The 24,126-nt window shown below is 47.2% G+C and overlaps 1 protein-coding gene and 1 pseudogene across 1 annotated transcript; both read right to left on the bottom strand.

Annotated features, from left to right (window-relative positions):
- Nucleotides 1-355: 355 nt before the first annotated feature.
- On the bottom strand, nt 356-826 carry LOC118828107 (annotated as a pseudogene).
- A 7,887-nt stretch (nt 827-8,713) lies between these two features.
- DISP2 (dispatched RND transporter family member 2) lies at nt 8,714-23,534 on the bottom strand. The gene is made up of 8 exons (XM_036769639.1): nt 23,337-23,534; nt 18,034-18,369; nt 17,698-17,727; nt 16,918-17,041; nt 16,417-16,532; nt 15,982-16,109; nt 13,786-13,883; nt 8,714-13,261 (listed from the first exon to the last, which is right to left on the bottom strand). Exons 1-8 carry the CDS (start codon nt 23,462-23,464, stop codon nt 9,977-9,979), a joined length of 4,245 nt encoding a protein of 1,414 aa, XP_036625534.1. The 5' UTR covers nt 23,465-23,534; the 3' UTR covers nt 8,714-9,976.
- Nucleotides 23,535-24,126: the final 592 nt, after the last annotated feature.

The raw sequence follows: 24,126 nt of genomic DNA, 5'->3' as shown, positions 1-24,126 counted from the left end.
GGCAGAAGCAGGAGAAGTGGCAGTGACAGTGGCAGGCGCTACAAAAAAGTAGGACTGACCCTCATGGAGACTGGAGAGTGCTGAGCAGGGACTTGAGACCAGTGGGTGATCTTCTTGCTGGAGGGCCCTGGCATTGGTGGGGGAAGCACCAGTATGGCTTGACTTTCTGCCATAATGTTTTTCTGTGGCCTCCTGGTCACTACTGTGAAATGGGCATACTGGTTTTGGAAGGTTCTTGCCAGAATGTCAAACTGGGGATACTGGTCTGTGGGTCTGCTACTTTCGAGTTTCTTTTTTTTTTTTTTAATACTGGAAAACTTTTTATTGTAGGTGGAGTGGGATAGTTGAACACAGTTTAGATGATTCCAATTTTGTTGGCAACATCCAAAGCATCATAGTCTGGAGCAAGTTGGACATAGGCCTTCTACTCTCCATCAGGCTGGATCAGTGTGTTGACCTTGGGCACATCGATGTCATACAGCTTCTTTACCACCTGCTTTATCTGATGCTTGTTGGCTTTAAAGTCCACAATGAAGACTAGGGTATTGTTGTCCTCAGTCTTCTTCATAGCAGACTCAGTGGTCAAGGGGAACTTAATGATGGCATAGTGATCCAGCTTGTTTTTCCGAGGGGCACTTTTCCAAGGGTATTTGCGCTGCCTTCAAAGTCTTAGTGTCTTGGGTCACCGAAAGGTGGGGGATGTTTGGATCTTCTTCTTTTTGTGGCCATGGACACCCTTCAACCCCACCTTCTTGGCCTTCAAGGCCTTGGACTTGGCCTCTGTCTTGGGGGGGACAACAGCTTCCTTCTTTGCCTTCAGGGCCATCTTGGGGGAAAGGCTACTTTTGAGTTTCAATAAATGCTTTAACTTCTCTGCCTTCTACTTAGAGAATTCCTTATAATTCCTGTAATTCTGGATCATTCAGGCATATTCATGGTTATCTTTGAAGTCATGAATTTTGCCTTAATGATAAAGTGTCTTTGTTGTTCCTGGTGCTGTTCTGGTTCATCTTTAATACCTTGCATTAGAAAACCCATAGGGAACTGAAGAGATTTGGTATCACCCAATATATGGACAAGACTGTTGAAATTTGGCCTTCTGAAGCAGAGAAGGAAAGGTTGGCATCTTTGGCTTTTGTCCTCTACATTTTTTCTTTTTCTCTTCTCTCATCATGGTGACACTTTGACTAGGGAGGCTGTAATTCTTTTCTTTATCCCTTTCCCCCTAGAACTTTCCATGACAGTAGGACTATCCAGTAAAAGCCCTATAGGCATCTAAGTGGTTGAAGGTCTTCTAGAAGAACCTTAGGACTTTGTGATCAAGGGGTGGTATATAATAGAACTAATATTTACCAGCATTTCCCTGACACAGGTTCTTTACCCTCACCCACAACATAAGGAGGCCCAGGACCCTTCTTCTTCCCTAATCCTTAGGGATCAAGCTTTTCCTACAAGAGACAAAGCTTTGTTTTGAACCTGATTGGCATCATTCTGTTTTTAGCTTAAATTCCTGCTCTGTAGATTCCTTCTTTGTAAATTCCTTCTGCTCCAAGTTCTTGCCCCCTCAAACAAACTGCTCAAGGCTCTGAAAGGATTCCATTCTTATGTCATAATAGTATTGATTTTGAAGATCACTAAATTTTTTCCCTACTGATTAAGTTCACAATTTCCCACTTGGTCCCTCTAATCAACCTGGTTATACCCTCCACATCCCAGTAATTCTGAACTCCTGTAAGTCATCATCCAAATGTAATTCCCTATCCCCCACTTAGTCCCATTCCCCTCAATGCCACCCCCAAAGTATCATTCAAGCCTTACCCAATCCTTCCACTGTGCTCCTTAGAGTGCCTGCTCCATAAGTAATGAACTTGCTTTCATCTTAAATCTTTTCCTTCCTCACTCTTTCCATCTTCTGGCTCTTACTGAGACGTAGGTCCCTCCTGAAGATACAATCTGCCTGGCCAACCTTTCCAGCACTGGCTGTACTTTTGCTCATTCCCCTCAACTCAGTGGTTGAGGTAGGGGAGTTGAAACACTCCTTATAACTTCCAGGTTCTCCCCCTACTGCCATCACACTTGATTCCATTCAATCCCAATTTTTCTATAGCAACTTGTTCCCTCTATCACCTTATAGATATGTACTCTCTCACTCTTTCACTTATGTTCAATCTCTCCCTGTCTATTGGCTGCTTCTCTACTGACTAAGAATCTGCCCACATCTCCCCCTCCTCAAAAAACCCTTCCTTGATCCTTCCCTCCCCAATAACTAAACTGAGAATGCTATCTACAATAGGTATGTCTACTTCCTTTCCTCTTCATGTCTTCTTAACTCTCTGCAATTTGGCTTCCAACCCTATTATTAATTGAAACTGTTTTCTCCAAAGTTACTAATGACCTCTTAATTACTAAATCTAGTGTCTTTTTTCAGTCTCCATCCTTCTTGACCTCTCTACAGTCTTTGACACTATCAGCCACACTCTTCTTAATTTTCCTCATTTCTCTAGGTTTTGGAGCCATTTTCTCTCCTGGTTCTCCTCTTCCTTTCCATCTTTGCTGGTCTTCATCCAGGCCATGCCAGCTATCCATGGGCATCCCACAGAGCTCTGCTTTGATCTCCTTTCTCTTCTTCTATATTACTTCATTTAATGATCTCATCAGCTCTCATGGATTCAACGAATATCTCAACTCTGATGATTCTCAAATCTATTTATCCAGCCCTTACCTCTCTGCTGACCTCTAGTCTCACATCTCCCACTGGCTATTCTAGATATCTTGAACTAGATGTCTAATAAACATCTTAACTCAGCATGTCCAAAACCAAACTCATTATCTTTTCTCCTAAACCCTCCTCTCTTCCAAATTTCCCTATTACTATGGAGGTCACCACCATATTTCCAGCCCTGCAGGCTCATAACCTAGACATTATTCTATATTCCCCACTATTTCTTAGATTTCCCTCCTTCTCCACCATATCCAGTCCAGGTCAAGGCCTAGCAATTTCACCTTTGCAACATCCCTCCAATCTGTCCCCTTCATTCCTCTGATACTGACACAACTCTGATGGAGGTTCTCATCATCACCTCATACCTGGGTGGTTGCTATAGCCTGCTGGTGGGTCTGCCTGCTTCAAGTCTCTCCCCACTCCAAATCTATCCTCCGAATACTCAGTCACCAAAGTGATTTTCCTAAAGTGCAAGTCCAAACATATCAATTCCCTACTCAATAAACTCCAGTGGTACCCTATCCCCTTTTAGATTAAATATAAAATCTTCTGTTTGGTGTTCAGAGTTTGCAACCTAGCCCTCTCTCCCCCAATATTTCCAATCTTCTTATTCTTTAAACCTCCTCTTCCCACCCCCACCCCTCCACATAATCTGTTCCAATGATACCTTGCTATCCCTTGAACAAGATACTTCATCTTTCAGCTCTGGGCATTTTTACTAGCTGTTTCCATGCCTAGAATGTTCTTCCTTCTCATTTCTGCCTCCCGGCTTCCTTCAAGTCCCAGCTAAAAAATCACACTTCCTACAGGAAGCCTTTCCCAATCTCTCTTCTGTTGATTATTTCCTATTTATCATATATATGTATATGTGTGTGTATATGGTTTGTACATAGTTGTTTGTGTACAAACCACATACACACATATACACACACAGATAGTAAGTATCTGAGGCAGAATTTGATCACAGGTCTTCGTTATTCTGAGTTCAATACTCTAACCACTGCACTATCTAGCTCATTCTGAATGATGTCTTTGGTCTCTTCCAACTGGGATTCTATGGATTATCTCACAACTTTGCTTTCTAACGGACATGGGTGGCTAAAGGTTGGCTTGTAAGTACCTCTGTAAGATTCTGGGGTGGAAGGTCAAAGTTCAATTCCCATTGACAGTTCTATTCTCTATTTCTTATCTCCCATTCCCCACCCTACTCCATACTCTCTTCAATAGCCCACATTGTTTTTGGCTTAGTTGTTAGCACAGATCTTAATAGATGTGAAAAGTCCTTGTTTTGTTTTTGGCACATGGACAACTTGCTTTGACTATCTAGCTGGGGGGAAGTGGGGAGCGGGGGGAGCCTTTGGCCTTGAGGCCACATGCAGCCCTCTATGTCCTCAAGTGTGGCCCTTTGAATGAATCTAAACGTCACAGAACAAATCCCCTTAATAAAAGAATTTGTCTTGTAAAACTTGGACTCAGTCAAAAGGTCATACCCAAGGACCTAGAAGGCCACATGTGGCCTTGAGGCTGTGGGTTTCCTACCCCTGATCTAACTCATAAGTCAAAATCTGTGGCTCCCAATCCTTTTAGCTCTGGATGCCAGGAGTGAAGCCCTCTTTAAAGATGGATGATTATGGATGGGGCCAAACGTTAAAGCCAGCTAAGCTACTGTGCCTTTGTCAGAAAGAATGTTGGCTTAGCCTCAGCAAGAGAACCATGCCTCATATAGTAAGTGCATTAAAATATTTGTTGACTAACTCACAGATTGACTCTTATTCTGTAGATATAGTCATCTTGATCAAGTATTGTGATCAAGTATTGTCTATCTGTCTAAAGTCCTTTGGACAGGGCTCTAGTTCAGGCCTGGAGAAGATGACTGAGACAATAAAGCTTACTTCTCTTTCTTAGGGTCTGTGAAACTACTGAAATCACTCCTAATTTGGGATTCAGATCTGCTGGGTTTTATGCATCTCTCTTCCCTCCCTCCATTCCTTCCCTTCCCCACATCAAAACACTCATGATCATCCCAACAGTGAGATTGGACTATGAATCACTCATACAATTCCCAAGAGAGCTCTTAGTCCTGGAGCTAAGAGATTGTATATTGCCTTTGCCTGGGGGTCTATCTTGTAAACCAGCCTAGGCATAGTAGGTATACCCTACTAAGGATGTAAAAGCAAAGACATAGTCACTCAAGTTTCTTTCTTCTACTCCTCCAGGACCTGAATCAGAGCTTAAACCAAATTACCTTCTCAACCTCAAGTGACCCCACATTCCAAGGATTCTTGAGGCATAGAAGATTTTGCCTTCAGTTATGGAGGATTTCACAAAAGGAGCATTCTAGAAAATGAAATGAACTGACTATCTCATAGATACCTTAAACTCAACATATGGAAAACCAAACTCATTATCTTCCTCCCCTTTGCCTCTCCACCCCCATCCTTCCCTCTTCCTTACTTTCCAGTCACCAGAGCTTACAACCTAGGTGCCATCCTTGACTCTTCTTTCTCACCCTCCCCCCATATCCAATTAATGAACAAATCCTGTTGTTTTCACCTTCATGATACCTCTTGTATATTCCCCTTCTCTCTTCTGACACTACCACTACCCTAGTATAGGTCCTCATCACCTCATACCTGAACTATTTCAATAGCCTGCCGGTTGATCTCCCTCCTCCAATCCCTTCCTACTCCAGTTTATCTGTAGTGTCAATCAAGGTAGGGCTTTTTGCTGTTCTGCTCTTAAGTGCCTTTAATGAGTCTGGCCTTTGTTTGAATGGTGCAGGTAAAGTGGCATCTTTTTTTTAACTTGGAATGTTTCTCTTCACTAAGACAATTGGGAGTCATTGATTAGAAACCATGTATAAGGTGGTACTAGAGATTAACTAACTTTCCCACATCCTAAATGGGACTTTTCACTGTTCTTTATTTGAGTGCTTCTCAGCACTAAGGTAATCAAGTGCCCCAGGGCCCTGTGATGGGTATATAAGAGCCCAAGTTGGCATTTGACTTTTGGGGGCACACTCATTGGAAAAATGTGGGTGATTAGACTCTGGGCAAGCCGTTGAACTCCCCCCTCCCCCCACAGCTTAGTAACCCAGAAGAATAGATGTTGGTGCTTCTCTGGTAACTATGAATTGTGATTTGAATCAGACAAGATCTGTCTGCTGATGTTTGTAATTTCTGTTTGTATTTGCCCCGAAGCTCAGAAGGCTGATCTTTTCCCCCTGAACTAAGTGAATGATATATGTATGTGTGATTAAACTGAAATTGTTAACCCCCTAAAGTTGCTTTCCTTAGAAAAGCAGATCAAAGAACCTGTGTTAGCAGCCCTCCTGTGTGCTGGTGTTGTTGGTCTTACACAGCTACGGTAGCTGCTAGCCACATTGTTGGCACACCATCCTCCACTCAGCAATCAAATGATCTTCCTAAAGCATAGGTCTCACCATGTCACCTCCTGTTTAATCAAATACTGTAGCTCCTACTGCCTCTAGGATCAAATATAAAAATCCTCTTTTTGGCCTTATTACCTAAACACTAATACCTTACACTCCTCCTCAAACTCTGAAATCCAGTGATGGTGGCATCCCCTGCAAGCACTTGCTAATCCCTCCATACCTGAAACTCTCTCTCCGTCCTCATCTCCATGTCCTACCTTCCCTGGCTTCCTTTAAGTCTCAGCTTCTTCTGCAAGAAGACTTTTCTTATCCTCTGAATAATGCTAGTTCCTTCCCTTGATTATCTCCAATTTCTCCTGCACATAGCTCACAAGTGCCTCATTTCATCTTGGAATCAAACTTGACCTAAGAGGGTGCTGGTGCACCCACAGTACCGTCTTAGAGACCATTGCCAGATCAGGATCATAGACCTGGAGCTAGAAGGACTTTAGAGATCCAAGCCTTTCATTTTACAAATGAAGAAACTGAGGCCCTGGGAAGTGAAGTGATATGTCCAAAGTTGCACAAGTAATAAGCAGACTTGAATCTCCTGACTAGTTCTTTGGTTCCAGTGCTCTTTTGGCAACATCAAGCTGCCTCCTGGGTCCTGGAAGTAATGCTTATTTCATCTTATTTGCTTATGACATTGGGGTGGCTGAGTGACACAGTGGATAGAGTACTGGGCCTGGAATTTGGAAGACCTTAATTCAAATCTGGCCTCAGGTGCTTACTGGGTAAGTCAGGTTCCTCATCTGTAAAATGTAATGTAATGACAGAGTTGTGAGGACAAAATGAGACAATATTTGTAAAATGCTTGGTGCAGTTCCTGTAACGTAGCATCAGCAAAGATGATGGTGATGATGATAATTCATAATAATAATAGTAAAAATCCTTTATTGGCTCCTCAGTGCTGACGGAACAAAGTCTAAACCCTAGCCTAGCATTCAAGGCTCCCTGCAGCCTCTTCCCTTGCTCACCTCTCCAACTTTATATCTCATCACTTCCCTCTAAAGCCTTAGGATCTTTCCAAATCAGGTCCCTGCACATAATCTGCCCATTCCCACCTTCGTGTCAGGAATTCCCTTCCCCCATTTTCCCTATTTATTTAAATCCCATCTTTCCCAAACTAAATTCTTCTTGAGGCCAGTTGCTTAGTTGGTGATTGAATCTTCTTTTCACTAAACTGTTAAAACATTTACCCTCCATACCATTTATTGGGCGTTCTCAAGGTCGGGTTGTTTCACAGGTTTCCATAAAATAGTGTACTTTTATTGATCTTTTAATGTATACAGTCTGTCTTTTCAACTAAGTCACAATCTCTTTGAAAGCAGAGTGTACCCCTCTTTGTACTCCCAGCTCCTAACCTAACTGAAACCCCTGCCCTTACCAGAGGATTCATTTCTTCATTTTTTTTTTTCCCCATCAGGAGCAGTGATTTGATTGGTGTTGGGAATTCCGGGTGCAGAAGCTTCTTCTACCAAACAGCAGTGTATCAGCAACACCACTGCAGCCTGCTCTTTAGGGAGTAGCCTGAGACATGGAGATAAGTGGTCCAGGGTTGCCTAACCAACATATGCCAGAGGCAAAACTTGAATCTGGGTCTTTCTGACTCGGGAGCTCCAAATGAATGAAAGTTAATGATTACACCATCAGAAAATGTCAGACCTCATAGCAATCAAAAAATCTCTCAAGGTTCTTTGACGTTAGTGGTAGAATCAGAGTAGTGGGGAGAACCCACGCTGAATGATATTCTTCTGTCTGGTATTAAAGCAGACCCCTGCAGAGATCAGGAGCAGCTCCAGGATAAGGATTCCAGTCAAAATGATGCCTCTTCACAAGTGGGAGACTCCAGCTCCCATCTTGATGTCTTCGTGTAGGTTTTCCCCCAGGCCTGGAAGGCACACCCTGCCCACCTCTGCCTTTTAGTACACTTAGTTTTCATCCAAGCACAGCTGGAGTTCCACCTTGTACACACAAGCACACACAAGACAATGTGACACAATGGATAGAAATCTGGAGTCAGAGGCACGTCTTTTCACATATCAGTGGGCTAGGCAGCTTTCTACTCTAAATTGCAGAAAAGGCATCAATCTACATTGGTCAAAACTCCTTACAGGGTTCCTTACATGGGTGAAATCATAGGTCCTATAAAAAGGTATCTATCCTCCCTTCCTGGATGCACATCCTCTCTTTGTCTACCCTGGATCTGTGGCCTAGATGGACACTAAAGCTGCCAGTTGACACCTGTTTCTGCACCCTGCATACAGTTTCCTGGTATGAGTCTGGGCCCTCCTCTTGCCCTGAGGCAGAGCCTCTTCCTGGGCTCCCATATATAGCATACTCCTGGCCAGATCCCACCCCAGTGTCTACAGAATTTTCTCTCTTTCTATATGCTGATCTGGGCTGGACAGATAACTCACTATGACTTTTTATGGATTTTCCCATCTGTATTTGATCTGGTGTGTTTTTTAGATCTGTTTGGAGGAGTTTGGGATGGTGAGGAAGCTGGGCTATACGGCTTCCTGCTTCTTGCCAACATGGGGAGTCCCAGGCCTTTCCTTTCCTCCTTCTCTAATCCTTAGAGTTTTGGTTTACAAAGCTTTTCCTAGGACCCAGATGGCCCCAGAGTCTCCTAAAAAGCTTCCTGGCCACCTACAGGCATAAATTGTCATAGCCCCAGGCAGTCAGAGCTCCTGACTTGCTGGATTTCTGAAGAGTCCTCAAATTCCCACATCTTTTACCACATCCTGCCCTGATAACTAGAGTTTCCATATGGAGATGAGGGGGCTGCCTCTGGAGTATCTGAAAATCACTGTGTCCTTTTTGCATATCCTTGCTGTGCTAGGGCAAAGCAAACCTCCTTTTGTTAACTGCCTTTCAAGTGCCTCACTTTGTTCCAAATATCAAACCTAGGCTGAGCGTCACAGCTGGTGTGAGGCGGATGTACTTGTAGGGACCTGATGTGTATTCGTTGAAATGTTGAACTGAATCCAAAACGCAGTGCGTCAGGGATAGAAAGCGCGCTTTCCAACTCAAGGAACACAGAGTCATTGCCAGAGCTAACTTTTCTTGTTCTCAGCAAAGAAACCCACAAAAGAGACCCTTTCCTCCCTCTCCCTGGTTATACACTTCTCAGGTCTCAGGAAATTTTCTGGTCAGACCCATAAAACTGAAGGGGCAAGGGTAGCTGTCATACAGACACCCTAGGGCTCAACTCTGGGGACAAAAACGTTATTTGAAAAAGGAATATGAGACAGTTCTGAGCAGTTCCCCAAAGGAAGTGTGAGTCTAGGCTCCAGGAGGCTGCTGGAAAGCCTGCATTGTTTTTCTGGTCAGTAAGAAGTCCCGGAAGCCTTGGGAGGGATTTTCTTGGTTAATTCCCAAAGGCTCTATACCTGGTACTAAAGAAGCACCATGGGAATACAGCTCTGGAAAGCATTTTTTTTTGGGGGGGGGGTTTCTTCTTCAGCCAGGGCACAGAGTCTCCTGCTGGGATTTGTCTTGCTATCTATTGCACTTCCCCTCCTGCCTTATCTTCGTAACACCTTCCACAGGAAGTGTCCCTTTTTCCTCTTCTAGGGACCGGAGGGCCCACACTTAGCCAGCATCATAAAGACAATCCAACTTTTTCCTCTGGAGAACCTTTTAGCTTGTTACTACTCAAGTCGAGAGTAGAGAGTCAATACCATAACGAGACCATCTGGCAGGGCTTTAAGCATCCCTATCAGTTTGGTGCAACATTTATATGTTGGTTCATGGTGGCAACTTCAGGCTCCAATCCGGCCTTTTCATTCTTCAGTCGTCTTTCTGTTCAAGCAGTCTCAGCTGCTATAACCAGAATTTTGGGTGCTAGATCTGCGGAGCCATACATCGGGCAAATTGGGCTGGCTATTGGGCAGCACGACAGGGCTGCCCCCAACGCCACCACGGCCCTTCCAGGAAGAGCTGCTCTGGTGGGAAGCAGGTGAGGATGGGGCATAGACAGTTTCCCGCAGGGCCAGCCAGAGAGTCTCACGTTTTCCATTCAGCTGACCCCTTTCTGGAGCTGGAGACCTAGCCACATCTTGAACCTCTGGGGAGGAGACAGCTGAATCTGGAACTGGGGCACTGGGCTCTGAGGCGCTGAGGCAGGTCTCATCTGAGACACTGAGCCCCTCCAGAGAGCTGGCTGAGGAACAGAGGCAGCGAGGGGGCTCCTCCACCTCAGCCTTGGAGGAATGAGTAGGCGTGACAGGCTGGCTTGTGGACTGTGGAGTCACAGCATCCAAACTCTGGGAATCCTTTCCAGCCCAGACTTTGGGGGCTGGGCTACTGTCCTTATAAGGGGAGGAGGTCTGTAGAGCTGGGCACTGGCCAAAGACAGCTTGATGGTCCAAAAGTGGCTCCTGGGGTTCGGGCCTTAGAGTTTCCTGGCAGGCAGGTGGCAGAGGGGCCCGGGGATAGCAATGACTTTCTTGGAGCTGAAGATCTTCAGACAGCACGGAGGGACGATGGGACAGCTTGCTGGTGGCTGTACTGGTGTCGAAGCTGTTGCTGCGGCGGCGGGCGAGGGGCTGGAGCTCATATTGTTCAATGAATGCAGCTGAAGAGACCCCAGCAGGCCCCGGGCGGTGGCGGGCAGTCTTCTCCCTACCAGGCTCATGGACTCCATAGTCCCGGGGCAGGCGGCCACAGGGCCAGAGGATCTGGCCACAATTCTTCTCAGGCCCAAAGAAACAGCAGAGGGACTGGAAGAAGAAGCTGGCAAAGCCACAGCTGAGGCACTTGACCATCATGAGGAAGATGCCTAGCTTGCGGTAGAGCAAGACTGTGGCAGGCAGCATGAGCACGCCTGCAGAAAAGAGGGCAGAGGCTCCTACAGCAGTGGCACAGCTCATCTGGCGTAGGGAGAACGCCACTCGGCTGAGCCGGTCTGGGTGGGGACAGAGGTGATAGGAGATGCAGTAGTTCACGGTGAAGTCCACGGAAAGGCCCACGGCAGCTGAAAGGAAGAGAGACTCAGCAGCATTGAGCTGCCACTCTAGAAGCACTAGCAGTCCCAGAGTAAGCATCACGGTACCAGCGATGGCTATTACAGAAAACAGACTGAGTAGCACATTCCAGGTGCCCAGCAGGAGTATGGCAAAGGACAGGGCAATGGCCAGGCCCAAGACCACCACAGGCTCTGTGCTCAGGCTGTGCTGGAGGCTGTAGAGGTCCAGGCGGCTGGTGAACCAACCATTGCGCAGGCCACCAGGGGCTGTGCTCAGCTCTCCTTCGAGCCAGCGGCTCACTTCCAGGTAGAAGCGGTGGGTTTGGCTGTAATCCACACTATAGTGGAAATTAGTCTGAAACTGCAGAACCAGGGCCACCAGATTGCCCTGAGCATCAAACCGAGGCCCCAAGTCCCGGCCTCCATCAGGACTCTGTTCCAGGGCCATCATCTTGAGACAATGCAGGAAGAGCTGGGGACCGAAGGGGAAGTGGAAATGGCCACAGCAGAGACCAGGGCCATGGTAGGCACACCGATGACCAGCCATCCAGCGCTGCAGCTCCTCCACAAAACAGAGAGTGGGCTCCCCCTCCTGCTCAACATAGTAGAAGCTCTGATTGCGAGCCCGGTGGCAAAGTGTTAGTAGCCAACGCTGGGCCTGAGGACCACGGGCAGAGAAAGTTGGGTCACTCACCAGAGTGCCATTGCTCCGGGGATCCAAGGGATCACCTGTGTCTACAGGGAGGATGCCCCACACCATTGCCACGGGCATGTGCCCACCTTCTCCCTGAGGCAGACGTTCAAACATGAATTGTTGACGGTATTCAGCATCAAAGCGCTCAAAGGGGTGGCTAGGTCGGAAGACTTGTCCCCTGGGCATCGTCAGAGTGGGAAGCCGCAGCCGTGGACTGAAGCCAGCGATGTAGGCGCCTCCTGCTGCCAGTGCGGCAAACCAGCAGATCCAGATGTAACGAAATTTAATGACGCTACAAGGCAGCAGCCTCTGGAAGAGCAGATGAGAGGTGCCTGTTAGGGCCCGCTGCAGGGCACGAAGCTGCCGCTGCAGGGCCAAGGCTAACCTCCGGTGCCTACTGCCACCCCAGTATCCCTGGGGCCTATCTGCACAGGTAGGGGCTAGGTAACGCTCATACAGCACCATGGAGGAGGGCAACCATGTGAGCATGAGGGCCAGATTGACCAGCACAGCAGTACCCATATAGATGGCAAAGCATCGGATGGCAGTTAAGTGACTCAAGTAGCTGGCATAGAAGGCTGTGCCTGTGGTGAGACCAGAGACCAAGAGCAAGTAGCCAAAATGATGCATGGTATGGCTGACCCTTTGGGGGAACCCAGAGGAGGGGAGCTGGCTCTTGCTGAGGCTCCACAGGTCAAAGAAGACCAGGGTGTGATTGGCACAGATGCTGCTGAGCAAGACAACAGCAGTCAGATTGACAAAGGGAAAGTAGGCCAAGCGGAAAGCCACCCGGTACAGGAAGAAGGCAACTAGCAGGGATCCTACCACCGCCAGCAAAACCATAAGTGTGATAAAGAGGGAGCGGAGGTACAAGGAGATACTGAGAAAGATGGCACCAAGAGCCAGCACAGGGTACACTGTGTCCCGGGCTAGGTAGTGCTGAAACAGCTGCTGCTTGAGGCCTAGGTCCATTCCTGTGATGGAGGTGTAGTTGTCGAAGAGCTCCCAGGAGGAGGCCAGATTGTCCAGGTAGATGCCCATCATGGAGGCCCCCTTCTTGGTAGGCAAGAAGAGAAGACTGTACTTGAGGGAGGGCACCTGGTAGTCAGCAGTCTGGGGACTCAGGAAATCTCGATCGACTAGGAAGTGCAGGAGTTGGTAGATGGCACTGACTCGGGCACACTTTTCAGGCACATGGGTACAGAGCGGGTGCTTCTCCCGTTGGGTACCCAGGCAGGCCGGCACTAGGGTACCACGGTGGTAATAAGGGGCGCAGGCCCGTAGAAGAGCCAGCATGCGGACAATGTCCCCCTGGGTGATGTCCAGGCACGAGGAGCGATTATAGAGCACAGCAATGTAGTTGCCTATGGACCAGCTGGGGCAGCACTCGTCAGCCGAGGTGCGCTGACATAGGTCCCTGAAATGGGCGTGGGAGCGGATCTGCAGAAGGACAGAAGTAGAAGACCTCAGGAATCTCAAATGGCTCTGATGGGGTAGCCCAAGGATTAGACGCATCTCCTTGTAGAGGCTGAGAGGAGGCTGAGGAGACTGGGACCAATGCCCTCGGCTCCTACCTAACGTTAATTCATTAAGTGACCCCCTGGCTTCTATCTTAGAAAAGAAGCCTGTCCCTTTGAGGAGTGGAAGTTATCAAGGACTCTTCGGAGAACCCAATGAACAACAAGGTCACTCTTTTGGTCATTTAATTGGGGACAATGGAATGGGAGGGGAGTGGAGGGAAGCAGGCATACGCAGTCAAGGGTAGGAGGAATAGAGGGTGAGGGCAAGCAGGATGCTAGGAGCCAGGTTTGTACTTTACATGGGATTTCACATTTAGAATAGGGTCAGCTGCCTCCTGGGAGCTTTTCCTTTCCTAAACTGGCCACCCATTATCCTGCCCAATCCTCTCCCCACCCTTGCTCTCTCTCCATACCATCCCCTCCCCACACACCCAGATGGCTCACCTTCTCCTGCTCAATTCGACACATGGACTGAATGGCTTGCAGATTCCACAGGCTGCCGGCTGTGGTGGACATGAACACCAACTGCGAGTAACTGTTCTCTGCAACACAAACTCCAAGAACTTAACCCTTCAGTCTTATGGACCCCTCCGGACCCTAATACCCCCATGGGAGGCTGAATCATCCCTATCTGTATGTGTGATAAGTGGGAAATTGAGGCACAGAAAAGGGCCAAGATTAGTCTGGGCTTGCAGGATAAGGCAGGAAGGGGTGAAAGTCAGTTCTGATTCCTAGTGTCCTCTTGTTGCCCTTCTAGTCTCAGGTAGGATAGGACTTGGGGTTTTCCTTAAAGAGAAACCGAGGCTGACCCAATTGCCTCTTAAATGGGAATCAAATTGTTACTGGGAGTTGTACAGTCCCTGTCAATTCAGGGACAGATCATTTTATACTTGTCCTTAAGATGAAATTCTTGGGGTGGTATCCCTTTTCAGCATACCTGAATGCTCATTCATCTAGTTCCCAACCCTTTAACTGGTTCCTATGTCCATGGGACATAGGGAGTTGGCCCAGGGCAACAGAAAGTAACCAAAGCTGCCTTGCTACAATCCAAAAATTCAAAAGTTCTTGCAATCACAAACAGCTCTGGCCCCAGATTTAAAAAAATATTCTTCAGGAGTCTTTTCCTCAGAAGGGAGGTGGCTTGGTACCATAAGCTCCATTTTTGTTGCTGGGGCTCCACTTCTCTTGCTTAGATCCTGTCCTACCTCTTCAACCTGTGCTTCTGATCCCTTGCTGCTCAGGCTCTCTGCCTGGGTCCCTTGATCTTGGGTTTCCTATTCTCTTGAACTATGCTTTTGATCCCTGCTGACTTGTTGTTGTGTTTGTCCTTCATTTTTGAAGAGGACCATGGCATCAGGGAAATGATGACATGACTTGCAGTTGACTTTGATTTGAGTGAGGGAAGGCTGTGCAAGGTCACCAACTTCACTTTCTCCTCCAGAGTCATCTGGGTTCAGTGGACAGATATTCATCAGGATGACTGGAGATGGTCCAGAATGCAATGGGAGACCCTGGCCCTTTTAGGCTAAGGCCTTTTCAGGTTCTCACTTTGAGTGAGGTCATGCCCATTCAGTAAATAGGCCGCTTTAAGAAGTGAGTCAAGGGGTGGCCCCTTTAATTTAAAAGAAAAAAAATCAAACTGGGAGGGGAAGACCCTCAGGGTTGCTGGTCAAAAGAGAAATAGTTACTGCTAAGATTCATTGTGAGCTAGGAGGACCCAAAATATAGCCTGGGCAGGGACCTATTGTGGTCCAATCTATGAGCTCCAGAGTGACATAGGTTTAAGAGGAAAAGAGTGAAAGAAAGAGGGAAAGAGGGAGGGAGGGAGGGAGGAAGGCAGGGAGGGGGGAAAGGAAGGAAGGACAGAAGGAAGGAAGGAAGGACAGAAGGAAGGAAGGAAGGAAGGAAGGAAGGAAAGAATCTAGCCAGTAAATCCCAAGTTAACTGGGCAGCTTCCAGCCATCAACATCTATCTTCCTTTGGAGAGGGAGAGGGAGAAGGAGAGGGAGAGGGAGAAGGAGAGCGAGAGGGAGAGGACTAGCTGAACTACCCAACTGCCTGCATCCCCATTCAGGCAGCTCGGGCTACTCACAGGTTGTGTTTGCCCTTTGTTTTCAAAGAGGACCTGCTGACTAACTTCCCTGGACATCATTGACCCCTTGCTTTGCAACCTGTCTCTTCTTCTTTACTCCAACTGGTCTTCATGAACCTGACCTATGGCTTACCTCATAGTACCTACCAATCCTCCTCTTGTTTCTTCTTTTTGTTTCACTAAAATCTTGATCATATTTCTCATGCCCAGCCTTCATCTGCCCCATCCTGCTATTGTCAAAGTTCCGGGGGGAAAAATGTTTTGCTGCAGTTAAGGGGAACCTGATCCAGCGTGGGGGGATGGGGGAGGAAGGAAGGAAGTAGGGAGCACATGGAGAGGCTGTGTTCTGTCTAGATACCAAGTTGAGTGGGCAGAAAATAAAAAGTAAGTACATCCTTGTACCTGTGGTAATATGATGGGAAACTGCACTGGCCACAGAAAGCTTAGAGATAATGAGTGACCTATTTGGGGAGGCAGGGGAGGGAGCAGAAGAAGGAGCTGGGCGGGTTAGACTAAGGCAGGGAGGGGTTGGCCAAGATGCCACTCACCTGGGGGGCCACAGAAGAAGCCATCCTGTCCTCTGTCCTCCCAGGATTCCACCATCCTACGAGGCCGGGCCAGCCCTTCCTGGGCACTGCCCCAGTCCAGGGGGCTCATAGTAATAGAGCTGTCAGAACTGAGATAGAGAAAGTTCCCATCCCAGGGAAACCACCAGCAAGTCTAGGTAATGAGTAACTTAACCTATTGACAGTTAACTCAAGGAGAAGGGGCCAAGGAGACAGGTCAGCTGGGTTATATGGTCCCTCAGTGGATCCAAAACATATGCTGCTGCTTCCCTTTGAGAAGTTACCTGAGGTTGTATGTGTATATATATGTGTGTGTGTGTGTGTGTGCGTGTGTGTGTGTGTGTGTGTGTGACCATAGTAGGCATGTGGTCTTACAGGGACACAGATATCCCACCCTCCCCATGCCATGGCCCATACCTATTCAGGTCAGGGTCAGGGGTTAATGAGAACACCTTCTTGTGGCCAGTGAGTTCCTGCACAATTCTCCAGACTGCCAGTTTTCGCCCAATGTCTGTGTCCCGAGGCTCAAAGCCCTGCAGTGAAGTTCACAGGAAGGGCAGGATTGATGGGGTGTGGAGATAAATCCTCCAACTAGGACTTCCCTTTTTTCCTTTCCTTCCTAGTTCCACAAGCCACCAGTCTGTCTCCCATTTCCCATTCTCTGCCCTGCTCCCCCTAACGGAAAGACCAAAAGAGATGAAGCCCCACCTGGATCACCTGATCACTGAGTAGCGATCTTTTTTTATCCGGAATGTTTCCCTTTCTCTCTAACTTTTGTCCATTCCCTCTGATGCTTCAAAGCCCAACTCCTTACCCAGGCACCATTTCCCCCCAGCTGACTCCACCCCATCTCTCTCTGTCTTGTGGGAAGAAGAGCTGAGACTTCTGCTTTTCCCTCCTTGTCCCTCTGTCACTCACCAGTAAGGGCTCTGAGAAGTCAGGCATCTGTCCGCCCAGCAGCCCAGCTATTGTACAGAGCAAGACAATGGACAGGCACACCAGCAGCACAGCCAGGGGCCACTCAGCAATCAGCTGGGAGTAGCTGGAAGGGAGGGGAGCCAAGGCATGAGTGGGAGCTGAGTACCCATTGGTACTCTGGGACTCAGCAGAAAAGGGTTCCTCAGGGTAGGAGGCTGAGGGCATTTCCTGCTCATGTAGCTTTAATGCATTTTCCCAAGTGTCTTTCATGCAACCTGTGATGTGAGTAGGGATTCCATGAGAACATTTAAATGCTAGTGAATGCTTCAGTTGGGGACCATTTATCCTACCAGCCCAGTAAGAAGGCTCACCTTCTGCCCTGAAGGGGACTGTGCCAAGCCACAGGCTATTCTCATTCTCCATTCTCACTGATGTCAGTGTCCATCAAGAAAAAGCACAGCCCTGGGCAAGAGACACCCCCTATCTCCCTTCCCTCTGCACATATGGGCCACACGTGCACCCCACCTCCACTTCAAAATGTGAAAAACAGCAGAAGGGATTCTTTAGCCTTAAGGTTGATTTTCAAAAGCATTTATCCCCTACCTGTGGAGAGCTATCCAAAACATTCATTGGAGAACTCTGCTCTTACATGTTCTGTCCATGGGGCCAATAATTTGGGAAATACTGTCATAGGGGAAAGCTGTAGCCAAGAAAGTGACTCCCAGCAGGGGAAGAACATGATGGCAGATAGGAAGGGGTAAAGGAAGACAGAGTTCTTACCTCCTTGGTATCCGAAAAGCCTGCTCATGCCTGCAGATAAGAAAAATAGCTAATTAGAGAGTTATTTCTTTTATAGAAACAAGAAGCATGGCATTAACCCTTTCAGTTCATTACCAGATCTCTCTGTCCAGGTCCTAAATCTTTCTTCTAGCTGCATTCAAGCCTGTGTGTTCTCCAGTCTGGAGCCCTATCCCCAGCATCCTTGTACCCCTGGAACTTCCATATCCAGGAGTGCCGAGACCTGGGCTCTCAATCTCTAGTTTAATCTTATAGAAAGAGGGTAGGCTATTTTTTTTTTGTTTCCCTACCCCACCCCACCCTAATCTCACTCCTTACCTGACGCTTACCACATGGTGCTGCACAGGTCTGGGCTTCCAGGAGCCATCCCTCTGTGAGGGGACAGGGGAGGGGCTGAGGCTCGAGTGGTGGGAGCACAGGGCAGTTCTGTCCCCAGGCCCAGGCAAGGTGTAGCCACCTCGGTACTCCTGCTGGGCCCGGGGATAAGAGAATCGGGGAGGACCTGAGGGACTGGATAAGTTCTGACCCTGGGGTTGGAGGGTACTTGAAACTGGCAAGGGGCCTGAAGAGATGAGGGGTGTGGTAACTGGGCATCGGTGGAGAGGGCATCTTCTCTCCTGGCTTGGATCAGGCACTGGGCCCTCAGTCTGGGAACTGGAGAGAGAAAGCAAAAAAGAATCAGGATCAGAAGGAAGAGACAGGAGTCAGTAAGGCCATCCCAGGGCCACAAATGTGCCCTTATACCTACAGCAGTGTTGGAGAAGTAGGGGCCACCATCTTGTACTAGGTCTTCTAGAGTCTCAGGGTCCCTCTGGATAGCTAGTCACTGTGGCAAATGGAAGATGGATAATATGGAGTGGTGGCAGTGAGGGGCTCTGATGTCTGTATTTAACTTAGTTTCATACCCCACCCTTTTGCTATCTAGGCAAAGGATTTATTTTATTATGGGTTAGACAGCTTGGGTGGCCTGGGTTTGGTTTTTAATTCTTTGAAATTATATTACTAAAACATACATTTGACCATGTCATACTCAAGAAGTGTCAATGGCAGGGGCAGCTAGGTGGCACAGTCAGTAGAGCACTGGCCCTGGAGTAAGGAGGATCTGCGTTCAAATCCAGCCTCAGACACTTGATACATTTACTAGCTACGTGACTTAACCCCAATTGCTCTGTCTTCCTCCCTCCAAAAAAAAAATACAAACTTGCAAAATAAAACACCAGATATTTTTTAAAAAAGAAAAGAACTGTCAGTGGTACCATATTTGCTGGCAGGATATACATAAGATCTTTAGGCTAGCATTTAAAGCTCACCACAATCTGACTCTTGCTTGACTTTCCAGTCTAATTTCATTCATTAGTTTATTTACCCACTCTCTGTTCCAATCAAATTGGCCTACAAGCTGCTTCTAATACAGGACATTCCATCTTATATCCCCTACTTCTGTAAAGATCATCTTTCTTGTCTGGAACACTCTCCCTTCTCACCTCAGTCTCTCCGAATCCCTAGTTTCCTTTAAAGCATGGTTTAGTAGCCATGTCCAACACTTTCGTAAACACTCCCTCCCTCATCCAAGGTTACTAGTTATCTCTACCTCTTATAATCGTTCTGTGCACTCATACTGTGTCTCCTCAGCTCCTGGAGGAGGGGATAGTTTCACTGTTCTCCTATTCCATCTAGTACATACGTAGTCCTGCACATAGGGCAATTTGGTGAATTGAATTGAATTAAACTGAGTGGAGAATCTGCATGATGAGCCTGAAAGCTGACCTCAGAATCAAAAGGCCTGGGTTCAAGTCCCGTCTCTGACATATACAAGTATTGTCATACTGGGCTAATCACTTAAGCTCTTAGTTCCCCCGGGCCACATCCTAAAAAAAGAAAACAAAACCCTGCTATAGATTGCTGAGCCAATGCCCATGAGTGTTAATAAAGGGATTTTCCTCACCAATAGTTTCCTAATCAAATGAAATCACAGGTCTGGTGCAATGTATTATATTCATTAAACTGAGTGGATTCAGGGAGGTTCAACAGAAGTAACATCAACAAATATCGTTTTTTACTGCCATGGGCAGAATTGTGCATGAGCGGAAAGTATCAACATTTAGAGACAGGAAACAATGAGGGACTGCTTGATAGACTGATTGCAGGGGTTGCAGGAAGCCTCACTGGAACTAGACTGGGCTGGAAGGGTTTCTCTCCTAGCACTGCTGGGAGGCCTCCCTGCCCCGTGGGGTGGCCAGACCCCTTGAATGAACTTATTCTGGTTCTTATTCCAAAGCCTACACTGCTGCTTTACTGGAGAGACTCTGAGCCAGGGTTCTGGTTAGAATGGGATGAGAGAAGGGGTGGGGAAAGGGAGATAAGAAAGGAGGCAGCATGCGGAGGGGCCATGTTCTGTCCAAATACCAAATAAATAGATAGAAAATAAAAGATGAGCTTGTTTTTGTCTTTCTGGTGAAAAGGCGTCTAACATCACTGGTCACAGAAGGCTTAGAGATGATGTGTTTTATTCTTAGGGGGAGGGGTTGGAACTCAGACACCGCCCCCCCCTTCCTTCCCAGACTGTTGGAAGACAAACATCTTTTTTAAGATCAGAAATCTGACTGGCACATAGAGAATAGTTATTGTTTGTCCTTCATTCTCGAAGAGGTCCAATGATACCACCAGTAGGGAGCAAGTAGAAGAAAAAATGGAGAGTGATCTCTAAAGGATTTCTACTTAAGCCTTAGAGCTTCTGAGTTTGACTCTATCTGGGGATCAGGCCTCCAGTATGGGCCTCAGGTTCAGTACCACAAAAACCAAAGTTATTGTTTCAATTTCACCCAGGAAGAAGTGAAGAGAACCCCCCACAGAGTCCAAGCATCCATATGAGGAGGAGGAGATAAGGTGCAACTTTATGTTTAGTTTACCTCAATAATCACTAATAAGTAACCCACCTAGTCCCAACATTTTTTAAAACCTCTTTTGTTCTTTTTCTGTCAGGTTTTACCTAGATCCTAACTTCAAAAAGTATCCTTTCCTCCCATTCCCAATATTCCTAACATCTTCCATTTATTCTGGATAGGGAATTGAGGAGGGGAGATCTTAGTGCTCTGTTTTCTCTTTTCCAGAAACCTCAACTCCTGAATGTACCTAATACTCCCAATCTGGCAGAATTTGAGAACTCATCCATCTTCTACTGGTAGCAGAGCCAAGCCTTCTGTTTTTCTTCTGCTTCTCCATGTTAAAAGAGTCAAATTCCACCCTTTTTAAAGGAAAATCTTTCTCAAACCAAAACTCTTCTGTTCGCTAGTTCCTGCTCCCACAGATCATCTGGCCTGATCCAGTAATAATAAGAATTAAGTACTCTAGCCTCTTCACCCTCGGAAAGATGATCTCCTCTAGCCCTCTGAGTTCCCAGGAAAGAAGTCTAAGGCTGATTGTGATGATTAACCTCCTGGATTTGCTTGCCTGTCTTGGAGAGATCCAGCAGGCTGATGAATGGGGGAAGGAATACCATGTACATACATGGACTTCAGCCCACAAGCCAAAGGGATTAACAGTCATTGTCTTCCTGACTCCAAATCCATCATTCTTTCCATCATGCCACATAGCTATTCGTTTAGATGGGGAATGATAGGTGCACAGGTATATTTTACTTGCTCAATCCATCAGTATTTGTTAAGCGTCTACTACATGCCAGACATTGTGCAAAGCACTGGATGGAACCAAACTTGATGGAGCCAAAATGTGTAAAAATATTTTATTTTCCCCTTAAGTTGAATAATTATAAATGCAAGAGGAGCTATTTTTAAATACCCTGTAGTGAAATAGAGTGAAATGTGGGTTTTTATGTAATGCAAATAATCACCTCTTAATTTCTGTCTTGGGGTAGATAGGTGGCACAGTAGATAGAATTCAGGATGACTTATCTTTCTGAGTTCAAATACCGTCTCACATACTTATTAGCTGGGTGACCCTGGACAAATCACTTAACCCTGTTTGCCTCAGTCCCCCATGTGTACAATGAACTGGAGAAGCAAATGACAAAATGACTCCAATATTTTTGCCAAGAAAACCCCCAAAAAGGGGTCACGAAGAGTTGGACATGACTAAAGTGACTGAACAACAACAGCAATTTCTGTCTTGTGTAAGATCAGATGGTCCTGTGATTGGGTTCTCTTAAAGCCATCTCCCTGACGGCTTCTTCTCACTCTCCTTGGGGAAGAGGTGGAGGTTCTTTCCCCCATCACCGAAACTTACTTATTCTGTATTTTTTTCCTTTTTCTGAGTGCCTTTACCATTGTACATTTTACTTACTGTATTTTCACAAGCCAGCTTGTGTTATAGGTTTTTTTTTTGTTTAATATATTTTTCCTTCTTGTTAACCTGTTCTTGAAGGAAGAGACTGTCTTATTCATCTTTGTACTCCCTACAGTGCCTAGCAGAGTGACTTTCATATAGCGCAGGCTCAAATATAGTGTTTATTGGATTGCTTTTCATCCATTCTCTCAAGGACGGGATTATTATGCTTTTCAAGGCAATACCTTCCTAATACAGAAAAAATGTAATAATAGTCTTACCACATCTCTTCTCTCTCCACTCCTGCCTTCCCCTCCCCCTTCATAGGTAACATGTGTGATTTAACAGTGGCCTTCTAGAGACAAGGTCCCCACATTTGATGTCAAGATCAAAGAGTCTAACTTCTCAGATTGGAAAGGAGGGTAGTACCTCGGCAGAGGGAGATATGTGGGAAAAAGTAAGACCTTTCAAAGGGCCATAACTATATGGTATATATTACTGCCCACTCTGCCTTTAGGGAGCTCTGGTCATATACATAAGAAATAATCAGATGTGAGGAGAATGGCTGCACAGTTGGTTTTAATCGTCAAAGCAAGTTGTAGATTTGCTTCTCTGTGCTGTGAACACTGGACTCATTTCCAGAACACTGATTCTTTCCATCAGTGCCAGGTGCAGTTCTGAGACCCTGGGTCTGCCTACCTGGGCTCAACTTTGTGTATGTGACTGCCATAGGTGGGGCAGAGACTCAAACAAACAAAATCACAGGTGCACACATGGACATGCAACTTGTCAAAATGATGAACAAAGGCAAATAGTCAGACATTCATAGATGAGGACCCAAAGGCACACCCCAGTGTTACATTCACAAGTACACACTTCACAACCACGAAAGCAGAAGCTCACAAGCTCATCCCCTGACAGATGGTCACAGAGGATGGATATGTTTTCTGAGGAGATGCAGGGCAAGGTATAAAGAGCTGGGAGTGACAGAGATGGGAGGGGGTAGGCTGGAACTGGGGGACCAGAGAAGGGTTAGGAGCCAGGAATGAAGTAGATAGGTCAGTTCCACAGGGTGGGAGATAAGGAAGATGGGCAGGACTGGAGATGGGGGCAGGGAAAAATGTTGAGATTGGGGAAAGACATGCAGGAGTAATGAGGGAATGGTGTATATGGGGGATGGCATGGAGGAGCGTGTGGAAGTGATGACGGGGAACTATGGAAGGTGGCCACCGCGATGGGGAGGGTGAAGAGAATGTATGAAGGCTGCCTGCGGCTGTCCAGATTGTGGGAAAGGTTTCATGAAGACGTGGGAGGTTGGGTTGGGTCATGGTGTGCCTTACCTGTCTAGGGGACTGCTGTCTGGGGCTAGGTGCTGCTCTTCAGGAGGCTGCTCCGCCCTGGGGCCAAGGGTGGATGCGGAGCCGGGGCCCGGACCCTGGCTAGGGCCGCTGCTGTCTCCTCTCTCCATGCCCGTGGGCGGCGCCGCTGTCCGGTCTCTGGTGCTGAAGCGGCGGTGTAGGCTGCCTCACTGCGCCTGCGTTTAGCCAAGGCTGTCCTAGTCAATGGGCGTGGGTCGGGGAAGGGCCCAGCCAATGGACCCAAAGCCAGGTGGGGTGGGGCGGAGCCGAGCAGAGGGCGCCGGTTCCCTTGGGTGCTGCTTTGAGGCTCTCAGCCCAGGAACTCCCAACCAGGCTGTAGCCCACGACTTAGCCCTCTCAGCAGGAGCCAGGTTGGAGATCTGAGCATTGGGAGCCAGGTCTCCTGCATACAATTTTCTCTGGAAGCTGCTCTCAAGATTTCGCTTTTTGCCTGTGGGACTCTGGAAAAGCTACTCCTGGCTCCTATGTGTACAGAGCAGTTAGAGATCTTTACGAAAAGGGATGGAAGTAGAGGAGGAGAAGACAGGAGACTGAAGAAGAGGGACGGAAAGGGGTAGAAGACAGCACTTAAAGAGACGATATATACTCTCCCCAAGTCCTTTCCTTTTCCTCCTTCCCCAATTGTGGGGTGTAGGAGTGTGAAACTGTGGGGCTTAACATCATAGATTCAAGACTGAAAACCTGGCTTTCCCTGAAACTTTTCCGAAGCGCGATTCCAAATCGCTGTGGGATATTACTGCCCAGGGCAGGT

Source organism: Trichosurus vulpecula, chromosome 8 (genome assembly GCF_011100635.1).
Source record: "Trichosurus vulpecula isolate mTriVul1 chromosome 8, mTriVul1.pri, whole genome shotgun sequence".
Taxonomy (NCBI): domain Eukaryota; kingdom Metazoa; phylum Chordata; class Mammalia; order Diprotodontia; family Phalangeridae; genus Trichosurus; species Trichosurus vulpecula.
This window is presented reverse-complemented; position numbering and strand designations above follow the sequence as displayed.

What these genes read in the sequence shown, in the direction of transcription:
- DISP2 (XM_036769639.1), bottom strand. Translation starts at nt 23,464, where the DNA reads ATGGAGAGAGGAGACAGCAGCGGCCCTAGCCAGGGTCCGGGCCCCGGC. An exon ending in CACCATGTGGTAAGCGTCAG is followed by an intron (nt 17,728 to 18,033) that starts GTAAGGAGTGAG and finishes TCTTATCTGCAG; the next exon opens with GCATGAGCAGGCTTTTCGGA. An exon ending in GCTTTTCGGATACCAAGGAG is followed by an intron (nt 17,042 to 17,697) that starts GTAAGAACTCTG and finishes CCTCCCTTCCAG; the next exon opens with CTACTCCCAGCTGATTGCTG.